At 37.4% G+C, this 15,688-nt stretch overlaps 1 protein-coding gene across 4 annotated transcripts in view; it reads right to left on the reverse strand.

Moving 5' to 3' along the window:
• Positions 1-272: 272 nt before the first annotated feature.
• Positions 273-15,688, reverse strand: part of KATNA1 (katanin catalytic subunit A1) — a 34,701-nt gene continuing 19,285 nt past the window's right edge. For 2 of the 4 annotated variants that reach the window (XM_081250550.1, XM_081250548.1), the window contains exons 5-11: positions 10,557-10,678; positions 8,663-8,768; positions 7,309-7,467; positions 2,782-2,908; positions 2,134-2,268; positions 1,634-1,760; positions 275-1,145 (exon numbers count right to left, since the gene is read on the reverse strand). In XM_081250550.1, the coding sequence (XP_081106676.1) occupies positions 947-1,145; positions 1,634-1,760; positions 2,134-2,268; positions 2,782-2,908; positions 7,309-7,467; positions 8,663-8,768; positions 10,557-10,678 (975 nt within the window). In that variant the 3' untranslated portion in view covers positions 275-946. Of the gene's footprint in view, positions 1,146-1,633; positions 1,761-2,133; positions 2,269-2,781; positions 2,909-7,308; positions 7,468-8,662; positions 8,769-10,556; positions 10,679-15,688 lie in introns of all 4 variants that reach the window. The other 2 variants (XM_081250551.1, XM_081250549.1) reach the window with 2 other exon arrangements.

The raw sequence follows: 15,688 nt of genomic DNA on the forward strand, positions 1-15,688 counted from the left end.
ATTTCATCCATTAAGCATAAGCTTGAAGATTCTAGTGAGGAGAACAATGTAGGAGGCTTTTGTTGGAGGGTGTAGACTTTGCAGTCAGCAATTCCCAGCCTGACTGCTTACCTGTGAGGCTTGGGACCACGGCAAGACACTCAGTCTTCTTGAGGCTCTGTTTTCTATGGTTGGGATGCCACAGTGTTTTTTACAAGTAATTATAAATAAAAATCTTACCTAAAATTTTATACCATTAACCTTTATTTCATTTATTAACTTTTACTGCCACCATTAACCATCACATATTTTATTTATGCTTGGTATCCATGAGTGATGGGTTAATGAGTCTCACTGGAGTACAGTGAGCAGCACAGGCTTAAAAGTATGTACTTGCCTACAGTGCAGCCTCTTACATAGGCAGAATAAAGTCAGGCAGGCAAGGTTTTATATAGATGTATATATTTTTTCCTTTTAAATGCACAGTAAAATGAAGGGCCTTTAAAGCTCTCTCAGGACGAGGAGGGAAGTTACCATAACACCACGCAGGAAGGAAAGCACACTGGGTGTGGTTCATGCATCAAATGGCTACTTGTATAAAAATGTTCAGGAATTTTCAGCTATCCACTGGCACCTGTGGAGCTAGAGCCAGTCTTATTCTTTAGAAGGAACAGCAGCCGCAGGCAGTGGAAGAGAAGATGGTATACTTAGATATACATATAAGACAGTTTTCCAAGCTAAGTAATAGCATCTGTGCTGCAACATTTGTTGTCAGTGAAAGAGAAATACAGTAATGCTGAAGTAAAACAAATTTGCTTGTAACTTTAAAAAATTTCTTTTATTCAGAATCATACTTTTTTTTCACTCTTACCATTATGAAAATTTAAAAAAATATAGCGCTTGGTGCAATGACATACTACTTTTAATTATTATTCAAACAGGTTTCTCACAGTTTACATGTGAGAATTTAGCATGATCCAAACTCAAATATCCACTTCTCATATCTTTCAATGTCTGCAGCAGATACTGACTTAGAAACCTTTTTTAAAGCCATTTCAAAATCCTCCATAGTTGTAGGCATGTGCATTTCTTCTCTTGAAAGATTTCTGATTTCTTCTGGGGTCAAACCTTCAATACGCCTTCTCATTGCCATCAAGGATGCATCCCTAGGTTTTAAATTTAAAAAGCAAAAACAAAAAACCACAAAATGATGTTTTGGTTGAGTAAAAACGTGTAAACAAAAAAAATTTTCAGTGCGTATGTTATTCTGTAATTATCTTATTACATATACATATGTAGTACTGCACAGAATCCAGTACTGGACTATAAGGCCTGTTTTTGAGTTTTTTTTAGCAGTTGAATCTGAGCAAAAAGCCCAAGAAGCATTAAAAGGATATAATAAGATAGCAATTAAATTTTATTAAAAGTGTACCATAATATAAAGAATAAGCATCACAGAGACAGGAGAGAGGCTGTTAGCTAAGACTAACTTAATACCAAAACTTGTGTATCTGACTAGATTATAATGTGGGTCTTTATTCTTCATCTATCTTAATTCAGCAAAAAAACTTCATAATAGAAGTTTATACCCACAAAAACCTATGCTTAAAAAAAGAAAGAAAAAAAACACCTATGCTTCCAAAATAATTCATACCTGCACACGTTGGTAATGTCCGCACCTGAATAACCTTCCATGTTTTCTGCTATACTTGCAAGGTCAACATCATCAGCCAATTCCAGCTCACGTAGACTTATTCGTAATAGCTCCTCCCTGCCTTTTGCTATTGGTAGAAACAAGTTTATAAATATAAGCCTTCAACATAAACAATGTTTTATTTTCTCCAGTCTACTTTGAGAAGTTGTTTTCCAATTCTTAGAGCTCATTTTCTTAAAAAATTTAAGACCTATTCCTTACTGAATTTATTGCATTTATTTTTAAATTTTAATTAATTTTTATTTTTTAAAATTGAAGTATTTCATTGAATTTTAAATTTCCTAGTATCAAGGCTTTAGGCTCCAAATATAGCCAAACCAGTTAAAATAAGGAAAGACATCCTACATTTGTCTTGGAAAGTTAATTAATACCAAATTTTAAAATTTCTAAGCCAAACTACCTAAGAGTTAACATGACCTTTCTGATTCAAATAAAGATACCTGATGGCAATGGAATATAGATTCTTTTTTCAAGACGTCGTCTTAAAGCCTCATCAATATCCCAGGGAAAATTAGTAGCTGCCAGAACCATAACCATTTTGGAAGGGTCCTCATTTTCAGAAGCACCTCCAACACCTTGAGGAAGGATAAGAACACAGTAAAAAAAATAAAAAACAAAGCTCAACTACTTAAAGGTCATCAAATATTTAGCACAACATTAAAAGCAGGGTAATCATCAAGCCTCCCTAAGACTTATAAAGCTAACGGGTACGTATGTGAATTTGTGGTCCAAGAAAAATGAGTTTCTGCAGTGTGCAAAAAAGAGGACTCAAAATAGATTTGATCAAAAGACTAGTTCAGCACAACTACATAGTAATTTAAAAAATTCTTCAAAACCATACATATCCCTCTCTAAGGCCAATTAATCGGCATTTGTTTCAATTTCATGGCTAAAAATGAGATCAGTGTGTATGACAGAGGGTGTCCTGTGAATAAACAGCCATAATTGCTGGTGTGTCACCACTGTCAGTGCACCCAGTTTAACGCTGGCAATCTCCAGGACCTACTGGCCAGCCCCGCGTCACTGGGGCTGTGTGGGTCAGCACTATGAGTGGCGCTTGCTCAGCTCACGCAGAGACACAGGCATACCGTCCATCTGAATCAGCAGCTCGGCTTTCACCCTTCTGCTTGCCTCGTGCTCTTCGGAAGTCCCTCTGCGGCTACAAATGGAATCTATCTCATCAATAAATATGGTGGCTGGAGAGTAAAATCGAGCCTAAAGGGAGAAAGCATGCAACACCAGGCTTTTATTTCATTTAAAAGTCATCTATAGTTTAGCAATTAGAAAAGAGCTGTGGAGCCTGCCACCCTGTGCATCTCTCCCTCTTTGCCTAATACTGGGAAGAGAGGATAGAATTAGAACAGCTAAAACACAGCTTCTAATATAGACCTATCATATACTTAAATCTTATATGGCAATTTTTTTTTTAAATGTTGGGGGTAGTTTTTATTAATTTATTTATTTTTGCTGTGTTGGGTCTTCGTTTCTATGTGAGGGCTTTCTCTAGTTGTGGTAAGCGGGGGCCACTCTTCATCGCGGTGCGCGGGCCTCTCGCTATCACGGCCTCTCTTGTTGTGGAGCACAGGCTCCAGACGCACAGGCTCAGCAGTTGTGGCTCATGGGCCCAGTTGCTCCGCGGCATGTGGGATCCTCCCAGACCAGGGCTCAAACCCATGTCCCCTGCATTAGCAGGCAGACTCTCAACCACTGTGCCACCAGGGAAGCCTGGCAATTTTTTATACTATTCAATACTATAACTGATTATATTCAACATGTGTTTGTTTATGAGTCATATAAATACAGGATTATCCTGTACACTACAATAATATGGACAACAATGGTGGGAAGACATTTACAGATACTGACAAGTGTTCTAAAGTTCTAGAAAAAATTTTTGTTAAAGAGAACCATTACCTTAAATAAAATCACACAGATTCCCTCTAAGGGATTCTAATTAAATGGCCATTTTTCATTTGACTAATACAAGTACAGCTGACCCTTGAACAACTCGGGTTTGAACTGCATGGGTCCACTCATATGTGGACAGATTTCCACAGTAAATACTACGGTACTACACAGTCTGTGGTTGGTTGAACCGAAGGATGTAGAGGAACCGTGGATACAGAGGGCTCACTATAAGTTATATGCAGATTAACCTTCACGTTGTTCAAGGGTCAACTGATTTTTATCCTCTTAAGTTGTCAATTAGAGGTCAATTTAAATGGCCTCAGTTTTTTTTTTTTGAGATAAAATTCATATACCATAAAATTCACCATTTAAACCATTTTAAAGTGACAGTTCAGTATTTAGTATATTAACAATGTTGTGCAACCATCATCACTATCAAATTCCAGAACATTTTCACTGCCTCCAAAAATAACCCATACTTCCCTCCCCCTAGCCCCTGGTAATCACAAATCTATTTTCTGTCTTTATGCATTTACCTATTCTGGACATTTCAAATAAATGGGATCATACAATATGTGGCCTTTTGTGTCTGCCTTCTTTCATTTAGCATGTTTTCAATGTTTATCTATATTGTAGCATGTACAGTACTTCACTCTTTTTTTTGTCTGCATTGGGTCTTTGTTGCTGCGTGCAGGCTTTCTCTAGTTGCGGACGGCGGGGTCTATTCTTCGTTGCGGCGTGCAGGCTTCTCATTGCAGTGGCTTCTCTTGTTGCAGAGCATGGGCTCTAGGCACGCAGGCTCAGTAGTTGTGGCACGCAGGCTCAGTAGTTGTGGCGCACGGGCTTAGTTGCTCCATGGCATGTGGGATCTTCCCGGACCAGGGATCGAACCCATGTCCCCTGCATTGGCAGGCGGATTCTTAACCAAGAGCCCTAATAATACATTTTTAATAAGGTATCCTTACTTGGATCTTAGGTACTATGTATAAACATTTTCGTACTTTCTTTTCAAGAAACAGAGGGAGAAAAATAAACTGGATGGAGGGAAAGAAAGAAAAAAGCAAACATGCAAGAAAATTTATAATTGAAATTCTAGCTAGCAACCATCTACCAGCAGAACCAACAACAAAAATTAAATTTCAAGCAAAAATTACTAGATTGAGTCATCCCAAATACTGAGGGTGTGTAGAAAGGTCTGACTTAAAGCAGAGGCTATGTGGCACATTTAAAATTGGCTTTGGATGACCTGAGAAAGTAATGTAGAGAGACTTGGAGAGGAAACCAATTGTTTCTGCCTGCAGAGCATGGCTCCTTCTGATAAGAGAAGCTCTCTTTTTCATTTGTAAATCATCTTTCTCGTTCTTATTCCATTACTTCAAGAGAGGCCAACTCTGCTGGAGTCCCAGGAGGGTCCAGGCATAAGCATATGACTCAAAAGAGACCAAACATTAATCTCTGGAATTTTGCTGGAACAACTGAGATGGTTGTTCATTTGATTAGATTTCTGACACTTGAAAATGAAAGTTCCTGACAATACAACAAAAACTATACAATTAAGTTTTTATATGTGTTTGTTACCATGTCATGTGAAAAACCCTGGACAGACTTTTATAATATTTAAGTGGCCTTATTCAAAATACAGGCCCTGAGGAATGCTCACTTTGAGAGAGTGGGGGGAGGGGCACTCAAGAGAGAGGGAGTCATCTGTAGATCAGTCAAAACCAAAATATGAGAGGCGGTAAAATTTTACTCGAGAGAGTCCACATGATGAACAGTAGAAAATCAAGGTGGTTTCAAATGAGCCATAACCAAAATTCAGAAAGGCAGAAGCTCCAATCTGCAGGCACTGGTTTGTGACTGAGCCACTGCTCAAAGTAGCACGCTCCAGCTAAGCAAGGATTTATTTAAAGATGGTTAAGATTTTCCTAGGCAATACCAGGGAAGCCAGTAAAAAATAAGTTGTTGGATATGTCTTTATAAACCGCAGTATACAAAAATATTGCAAATTACCACTTTGTAAGAGGCTTTTTAGCCTCATAGAAGAAAATAGTCCTTTTTCCTTAATATAAAACCCTACCTTAAAAAAAAATAAAATAACTCTTAAACAGTAACAGTTAATATTTATGAGTCCTATGAGTCAGGCTCTGTATTAAGCAGTTTACATGTATTGGCTGATTTCACCCTCCAAACATTACAGAGGTAGGTCCTAAATTATTGTCCTCCTCTTATAGATAAAGCAACTGAGGGACAGGAGAGGAATTTTCCCACAGTTAGCCATCTAGGAAAGTGACAGAAGTGGGATCTAAACCCAGGCCACCGGACTCTAAAGACGCCACACTTAGCCATTCACCCTATTTACTTTTTTGTTTTCTTTTTTGGCATGCGGGATATCTTAGTTCCCCAACCAGGGTTTGAACCTGTGCCCCCTGCAGTGGGAGCATGGAGTCTTAACCACTGGACCATCAGGGAAGTCCCCATTCACCCTATTTAGCTTACTTTTTTTTTAAATAAAATTTTAAAATATTTATTTATTTATTATTTATTTTGGCCGCTCCAGGTCTCAGTTGCATGCAGACTTCTTAGTTGTGGCACGCATGCGGGATCTAGTTCCCGGACCAGGGATCGAACCCAGGCCCCCGGCACTGGTAGCGTAGAGTCTTACCCACTGGACCACCAGGGAAGTCCCCTAGCTTACATTTTAAAAAGGCCTAGTTATTCTGGAATACTGACAATATAATTTTTCCCCTGAAGCTAATAGCAAGCTAATTTTTCAAAATGATCTAAGAGGTTCTCCATTAGATTCCTATTGTAGGATGGACTATTAATAATCCATAAGAACCCGTCAGAATTTACATCCTGCCTTATGAATTATCAAAGTTGAAGGAGAAAGAAAATGGGAATTGAAACAGGAAGAAGCCTTTACAGAAAACAGGTAACACGAAATTGTGAGGGGTTTTGTTTGTTTATTCTCAGCCTAGGAAGGAAGATCTGGTATAATATTAGCATGGTCATCTAAGGTTTTGTCCACCATGACCAGGAATGTAAATCTTTTTCACTATCTATATAATAAACATAACTCTGTCCTCATGCATATAACTACACAATTTCTTAAATGAGGTAAGACGGAAATAGTAAGTGAAATTTAAAGTCTGAAGTCTAAAAAGCTGTTGAATTCAACCTAAACACTCAACCAGAACTTGTTGAATTACATTTCTTCTACTGACACTCAGATGAGTGGCAGTGGAAGAAGGAAAAAGAAACTCAAAGTGAAGAACTTAATCCGAAGACTGGATCATTAAACTCAGGGAATTTGATATAGTTAATAGATTGGAGGTAATCTCCGTTCCATATCTACTTATGATTTTCACCTTTTCTCATTTTTGTTCTAATACTGCATTTACTATAACTAAGCCTGATTTAAAAACCGTAATAATTTCACATTCCTATAGCAGATCAGTAATGCAGATCCCGTAACATGAGCATGTCCAAAAGCTAACAGAGACAGCCTTTCCTCCAGAGAAAAGGAGTCAAAGAGAAATGCAAGTTATTCATATTAGTATTGAATAAAAATTTTCTACCTTCAAGAGCACAGGAATCACACTCTGGGCACAAAAGCATCCTGCCTAGTGATTCTACATGCTGTAGTTACAACTCACTTTCTCCCCTTCTAGAGGTAAAGAATCATTAGAGTTAGCTCAAGCACTCACCATTTCGAACAGAAGACGAACAAGCTTCTCAGACTCTCCTCTGTATTTGGAAGTCAGAGTTGATGAAGAGACATTGAAGAACGTTGTCTTGCATTCAGTAGCTACTGCTTTAGCAAGGAGGGTCTTTCCTGTGCCAGGTGGGCCAACCATCAGCACTCCCTGTTGGGGATATAATAGCATCAGCAAAGGATTTATGTGCCATTGTTCTAATTCACAAGAATTCCATTACTAAGGATCAATTTTCAACCAACTTACACATAATATTAAGACAAGTAAAAGACAAACAGAAGGATACTTTATCACAAATTTACTTTTTCCATTAGAAAAGTAGGGTAACTACACATTATTAAAAAATTGGAACTAAGAGATGAGAAAAAATATAATCAATATTATAGTACTGATATATCATACCCTAACACAGGTACCATTAGTATCTGGATATATTTCCTGCTACTCTTTTTGCTCAAATTAGTTTTTTTTTTTTACACAGCTGTATGTCTATAATTTTGTATCTTGCTTATCACTTAACCTTTCAAGAATTTTAAAAACTAAGTACAGAGTTAGCCATTAGCACATTTCCCAAATCCAAGAGTGTTTTGGACAGTCTCTTTCCATATCAGCACATGACTCATTAGATACAGATATATCTTATTAATTTCTTAAGAACAATTCTAAGAAATACAGATGTAAGTTCTGCAACACAACACGTAAAATGGAGTATTTTTGCATTAGGTGACCTGTTCATATATGCAAATGTAAGCTTATTATAAATCTGCTATGTGTCCAACTTTCCAAATATCACATTGTACCTATTCTTTTTTTTTTTTAGTAAATTTATTTATTTATTTATTCATTCATTCATTCATTTATTTATGCTGTGTTGGGTCTTCATTGCTGCGCATGGGCTTTCTCTAGTTGCAGTGAGCAGGGCTACTCTTCGTTGTGGTGCGCATGCTTCTCATTGTGGTGGCTTCTCTTGTTGCAGAGCACGGGCTCTAGGTGCGCAGGCTTCCGTAGTTGTGGCATGTGGGGTCAGCAGTTGTGGCACATGGGCTTAGTTGCTCCGCAGCATGTGGGATCTTCCTGGACTAGGGCTCGAACCCGTGTCCCCTGCATTGGCAGGCGGAGTCTTAACCGCTGTGCCACCAGGGAAGTCCTGTACCTATTTCTTATTCTGGAAACATTGCAGTAGCTCTTGGTCTAAACAAAGTTCTGAATAACACAACATAGCTTAAAATTTTCTTTACCTCCTCTACTTTCTCCTCCCACTCCCCCCAACACAGATAAATATTGGCTTTCTATAGCAATGCACTTGCCAGTTGCTTTGACAATGCCGTTACAGTAATACACTTACTTTCCATGGTCTCCTAATGCCTTTAAAGAATTCTGGCATCCACATTGGTAACACCACAGCTTCCTTAAGCAACTTTTTCGCTTCTACTAAATCAGCAATATCATCCCTGAAAGAGAAGATATTTTATCAACAACCTTAGATCACATATTTAACTCTATGTAGTCATTCTTGAGAATCGCTGAAAGCACATGATTTTACGTTGCTGACAGAATGCTAAGCTTCTTCCTATGCACTAGTGAACTAACACACTGTGACGAGGCCTGCCACACCAACCAGTATATAGAAAGAGCACAATCTGAATCTTCGATTCTTTTTTAATATTTAAAAATATTTATTTATTTATTTGGCCACATCAGGTCTTAGTTGCAGCACATGGGATCTTCGTTGCCATGTGGGGAATCTTCAGTTGCAGCGTGCGGGATCCGGTTCCCTGACCAGGGATCGAACTCGAGTCCCCTGCACTGGGAGCGCAGAGTCTTACCCACTGGACCACCAGGGAAGCCCCTGAATCTTCAGTTCTTGGGAGTGATGATTTTCAGCTTGGTGAATGAGAACACAGGTCTATAGGCCTACAATTTAAGTATTATTATGCCATCTCATTTTAAACTTCTGCTCTTAAAATGCTCATTCCATAAATTCCATGATTTAGAAATAATAAGCCCATTAAAAAAACCCATAAAGAATAAAAAGGGCATAAAGTAGACCCAGGTTGCAAAACTGCTGTTTTGCCCCCAACCCTATCAAGAGATAGACACCAAGATTTTTTTTTTTTTTTTTTTTTTTGCGGTACGCGGGCCCCTCACTGCTGTGGCCTCTCCCGCTGCGTAGCACAGGCTCCGGATGCGCAGGCTCAGTGGCCATGGCTCACGGGCCCAGCCGCTCCGCAGCATGAACCCATGTCCCCCGCATTGGCAGGCGGACCCTCAACCACTGCGCCACCAGGAAAGCCCAGACACCAAGATTAAAGAGTATCATAGAGATTGCCGTGAAGTCATCTCCAACCACTAGAACACTCCTACTACTACTACAACAACCGGTACACATGGCACGATAATATATTATGATATATGACATGATAATATATTTTAAAATATCCCTCAAAACTATACCTAAAAATAATTAAAGTTTTAACAAAAAACGTATAACAGAAGGTACCTAACTTTGTGGGAAAGGGAGATTTATAACTCACTGTGATAAATTACAGTTCTTTGATTTGATATAATATTTATTTTTTTAATTGACGTATAGTTGATTTACAATGTTGTATTAGTTTCAGGTGTACAGCAGGGTGATTCAGGTAGACATACAACTATATCTATTTTTTTTTCAGAGGCTTTTCCCTTAGGTTATTCCAAAGGGATTCTTTTCCTTCTAGGTTATTACAAAATATTAAGTATAGTTCTCTATGCTATATAGTAGGTCCTTGTTGGTTATCTATTTTATATATAGCAGTGTGTATATGTTAATCTCAAACTCCTAATTTATCCCTTAGATATAACAGTAATAAAGTTGAGAACCACTGCTCTGATATAAAAGCAACATATATTGTATAAACCTAAAGATAACAAGCAATATACATGCATAAGAATGACTGCCATTTTACCACTGGAGAATGTCCCAAAAAGATGTAATTTCTGCGATCTTGTTCCCATTCTGTATGTAGAATTTTTAATTTAATAAAAATTTTATTATTTATTTATTTCATTAAATTAAAAAATCTCAGACAAAAACTGGTACAGCCTGAACCAAAGTCAAGTTTTTCATTATGTGTCATGCTCACATTGTATGTCCTCAGGTTCTGTCCTCAAGGACTGATCTTCAGTACATGCCCACATTTGTTCCATTTTCTGTTCCAAAAAGCAACATCCAATTATTTTGTTGTGATATAACTTACCATCGAACATTGGGATTCTGAGAAATTATATCTCTTTCCAAAGCTTCTACTAAGTCCTTATCGTATCCAGTACTATCAAATTTATTTGTCTCTGGTTCTGTAACTGCAGCAGGTGATTTGTTCTACACAAATAGAGAGAAAAAACAAGAGCTTTTGATTGACTCAAAAATTATATTTTGTTTCTATGAGTCAGAAACAAAGATTGGACTCAAGTGACATTTTTTAAAAAGCTAATGTAATAGTACCAAGTAATAAGGACAGAATCAAAGGCTACAAGTCATCCTTCTACATCAACATCAGAGTTTCATACTGAATTTTTATTTTTACATAAAAAGTATGACAATGGCATTAAAGAAAAATAAAAATATTATGCATATGAACTGACAATAGTAAAAATTAATACTGAGATAAATTGTAGTCCCTAGTGAATATTAGATATGTATGGCATTTATCTCAAAGCTTTAGAAGAGATAAGGTTATAGACAGATGGCTTATTTAGCTAAGATTATGGGTCAGTCTTTAACACGTACTCAGTCTCCATTGATACTCCCAAAACATCCCTTTTCACTATTCCCACATCCCTCCAAAAGACACCTCAGTCCTTCGGAGAGATTTCCCCTCCCACCCTCTGTGATGACAGTCATTAGGGCCGCAAGCTGCACACTAAAGCACTCCAAGGCACAACAGTGAACTCACAGGGCACTGCAGGATTTTTCAGATTTTTGAGGGAAATACAAAAACACCTGTTTGAACATTGGGTGAACTACCAGCTCGAGGTAGTTCACAGTTTCTATGTTAAGACTGCTGCATTCCTTTCAATAATCCCATATTTTTTGGGAAGCTGGATTTTTGGCAGTTGCTGTGATAAAACATATACTGGGAAAAATCAATGTGGAAGAGGAATGACAGTGGAATGTCCACTATGACTCCAAGGTCTGAGAAACTGTACAGTGCCCAAAAGGTGTTGTTGGGACATAAAGACTTGTTTTAACCAAATTTCAAATGGATGGGTATTCTTTTTGTCCTAGAGGTGCTGTGAAAAAACTGCTGAGACAGTCGTGAATTTTATAAGCCAAGAAAATTTATGAAGCTTTATATTGGTGTAAATAATCATTCACTTGGTCTTGTACTAGGATTGTTACCCCATCTCCAAAATCCATTAAATTTTTTTGCCCATAACATGATGATTTCTTTGTCACTGGTGCTGTCTAAAGTCAGTACTAATGTCTAGACTTAACCAATATTTATGATGTTCAAAGTCTTACACTAGATGACCAAATAAGTGCCTGTCTCACAATTTACATATTTAGTATCCAATAGGAACATTAAAGATTCAGGGGAGGTGTTGTATAACATTTAAAAGAGGAGGTTATCTTTTCTTCTAAGTATTTATGAAGTTGTTATTCATTCACAGATACTAATCTATTCTGTACGAGCAGCTGTGGGGGGTAGAAAGAAGACACTGTTCCTGACTATTAGAAACTTAAACTGCAAGCCCAGGGAAACACAAATATAAGAAGGCACTTTATATCAACAGTTTTCACCTTATTTTCTCCCATAGAACACAGTGCTGAGGGAATGTTTGCAGACAAAGCAAAACAAATTTCAGATAGGCAGAAAGGAGAAACAATTCTATAACAGGTCGGCCAAGGGGAGCTATGGAATTTCAAATTTTGACATTTCTAAGGGAAAATACTAGCAACTACCAGGAGGTAAAAGAAAAGCAGTAGAGAGGTTAAAAAGAATGTAGACTCCTTTTTGGTGCTCAAAATAAATTTGACATAAATTTGACAACTTTGACAAAATGGATCACTATTTGAAAAACACAAACTACCACAACTCAACTATTATGAAAAAGATCATTTAAACAGCCCTTCAACTTCTAGGGAAACTGAATTCATAATTTAAAAACTTCCAAAAAAGATATCCAAGCCCAGATGGTTTCATTGGAAAATTTTATCAAACATTTAAACAAGAACTACCAATTCTACACAATCTCTTCCAGAAGACAGAATGAACATTTTTCAATTCATTTTATGAAGCTACTATTACTGTGATACCAAAATCAAAGAGAATTAAAAAAAACAAAACAAAAAATTATAGACCAATATCCCTCCTGAAGATAAATGCAAAAATCCTTAACAAAATATTACCAAATAGAATTCAGTAAGATACAAAGAGAATTATATACCATGACCAAGTGAGGTTTATTCCAAGGATGCAAGGCTAGTTCAAAATTCAAACAATAAATAAATCAATATAATCCATATATTAACAGGCAAAGAAGGAAAACTACATGATCATACAACAGATGCCAAAAAGCATGTGACAGAACTCAACATCCATTAGGGATAAACAGGAATTTCTTCAACTTGGTAAGAAGCACACACAAAAATTCTACAGCTAACATTATATTTAATGATGAAACACTGAATGCTTTCCCCACTAAGATCAGGATGTCCACTTTCATCACACTTATTCAACATAGTGCTAGAAGTTGTAGCCAGTGTCACAGAGCAAGAAAAGGACATATACACATACAAATCCAAAAGGAAGAAATAAAACTGTTCTATTTCAGATGGCATGATGTTTACCCAGAGAATTCCAAGGAATCTACAAAAATTCTCCCAGAATTAATAAATGACTTCAGCAAGATGGCAGGATACTAAATATACATAACAAGTCAATTTTATCATTAGGGAAATGCAAATCAAAACCTCAGTGAGATACTAGTTCACACCATTTGGATGGCTATTACAAAACTATTACAAAACTAAAACAAACTAACTAGCTAAAAAAACCACACACAGAAAATAACAAGTGTTGGCAGGGACTTCCCTGGTGGGTTAAGAGTCTGCCTGCCAATGCAGGAGACACGGATTCGATCCCTGGTCTGGAAAGATCCCACATGCCATGGGGCAACTGAGCCTGCACTCTAGAGCCCACGAGCCACAACTACTGAAGCCCGTGTGCCGCAACTACTGAAGCCCGCGCGCCTAGAGCCCATGCTCCGCAACGAGAGAAGCCACTGCAATGAGAAGGCCGCACACCACAACAAAGAGTAACCCCTGCTCACTGCAACTAGAGAAAGTCTGCGCACAGCAACAAAGACCCAACGCAGCCATAAACAAACAAACAAATAAATAAACTTATTTTTTAAAAAAAGAAAATAACAAGTGTTGGCAAAGATGTGGAGAAATTGGAACATTGTGCCCTGTTAGTAGAAATGTGAAATGATGCAGCCACTGTGGAAACGTTTGGTGATTCCTCAAAAAATTAAAAACAGAATTATACACGAATACTTCTGTATATGAATATATATATATATATATATATATATATATATATATATATATATATCTCCAAAAGATTTGAAAGCAGGGTCTTGAAGAGACATTTATATACCCATGACATAGAAGCATTATTTACAATAGCCAAAAGGTGGAGGCAACCAAAGTGTCCTTTGATGGATGACTGGATAAACAAAATATGGTATATACATGCAATGGAATATTAGCCTTAAAAAGGAATGAAATTCTGACACATGCTATCAAATGGATGAACCCTGAAGACATTATGCTAAGTAGAAAAAGCCAGTCACAAAAGAACAAATACTGTATGATTCCACTCATATGAGGTACTTAGAGGAATCAAACTCACAGAGACAGAAAGTAGAATAGTGGTTGCCACGGGCTGTGGGCAGGGGGAAGGAACAGGGAATGTGATACTATGATTTATAATGAGAAATACATACTTAGTTTTAGTCCTATTCCTGGCATATAACTCCTAAAACCCTTATGATTTCCTAACTGATAAGAGCAATGGAAGCATCTTTTGTTATAATATTCAGTTTTTGTTCCCAGCTCCTGAAATAGATCCAGAGCAGTAAAGGTGAAAGAGGTGTTTTTTGTTATTCATAACAAGCCCCTTCAACTCAACCTGAGTTTACGTTAATGAGGTGATTTTTGGAAAGCCCCTATTTAATCACAGGATGGGGACTGTTGTCAGGGGAACCAAACTTGTGATTAGACAGTTGGAACTTACAGTGCTACCACACAACCTCTGGGGAGAAAGAGAGGTTGGAGGTTCAATGAATCACCAATGGCCAGTGATTTAATCCATCATACCCACGTAATGAAGCCTCCATAAAACCCCAAAAGGATAGGGTATGGTGAACATGCGGAGGTGCTAGGAGGGTGGTGTGTCTGGAAAAGGCATGGAAGCTCTGCGTCCCTTCCCACGTACCTTGCCCTGGGCTTCTCTTCCATCTAGCTGTTGCTGAATTGCATCCTTTGTAATAAACTGGTAATCTAGTAAGAAAACTGTTTTCCTGAGTTCTGTGAGCTGCTCTAGAAAACTATCAAACCCAAGGGGGGAGTTTTGGTAACCTCTGATTTATACCATTGGTCAGAAGCACAGGTGACAAGCTGGACTTGCAATTGGCATGTAATGTGGAGGCACCCTGTGCAACTGAACTCTTAACCTGTGGATCTGAGGCCAGTTGAGTTAGACTGTAGGACACACAACTGGTGTCAAAGAATTGCTTGATGTGGAAAAAAAATCCTACACATTTGGAGTACAGAAGTGTTTTGTAAGTAGCAAGCAGAAAGAAAAATAGAGTTTTCCTTATCAGGGAGTTATTGTTTAACGGGCACAGAGTTTCAGTTTTGCAAAATTAAAAACGTTCTGTGGATGTATGGTGGTGATAGTTCCACAACAATGTGAATGTACTCAATTGCACTTTAAGAACTGCATACTTAAAAATGGCTAAAATGGCAAATTTTACGTTATACATATTTAAACCACAATTTAAAAGAATTTTTAAGTCACTTGTATTTCTATATACTAGCAATAAATATGTGGATACTGAAATAAAAAATACAATACCACTGATACAATCACTTAGAAAAGTGAAATACTTAGGTTTAAAATCTAACAAAATATATGCAAGACCTGTATGCTGAAAACTACACAATGCTGATGAAAGAAATCAAAGATCTAAAGGAGATAACATGTTCATGGATTGGAAGACTCAGTGTAACAAAGATCTCAATTTCCCCCAAACTGATACATAGGTTTAACATAATTCCTATCAAAATATCAGCAAGATTCTTTGTAGATGTAGAAAAGCT

The sequence above is a fragment of the Mesoplodon bidens genome, assembly GCF_964165515.1.
Source record: "Mesoplodon bidens genome assembly, chromosome: 12".
Taxonomy (NCBI): Eukaryota; Metazoa; Chordata; class Mammalia; order Artiodactyla; family Ziphiidae; genus Mesoplodon; species Mesoplodon bidens.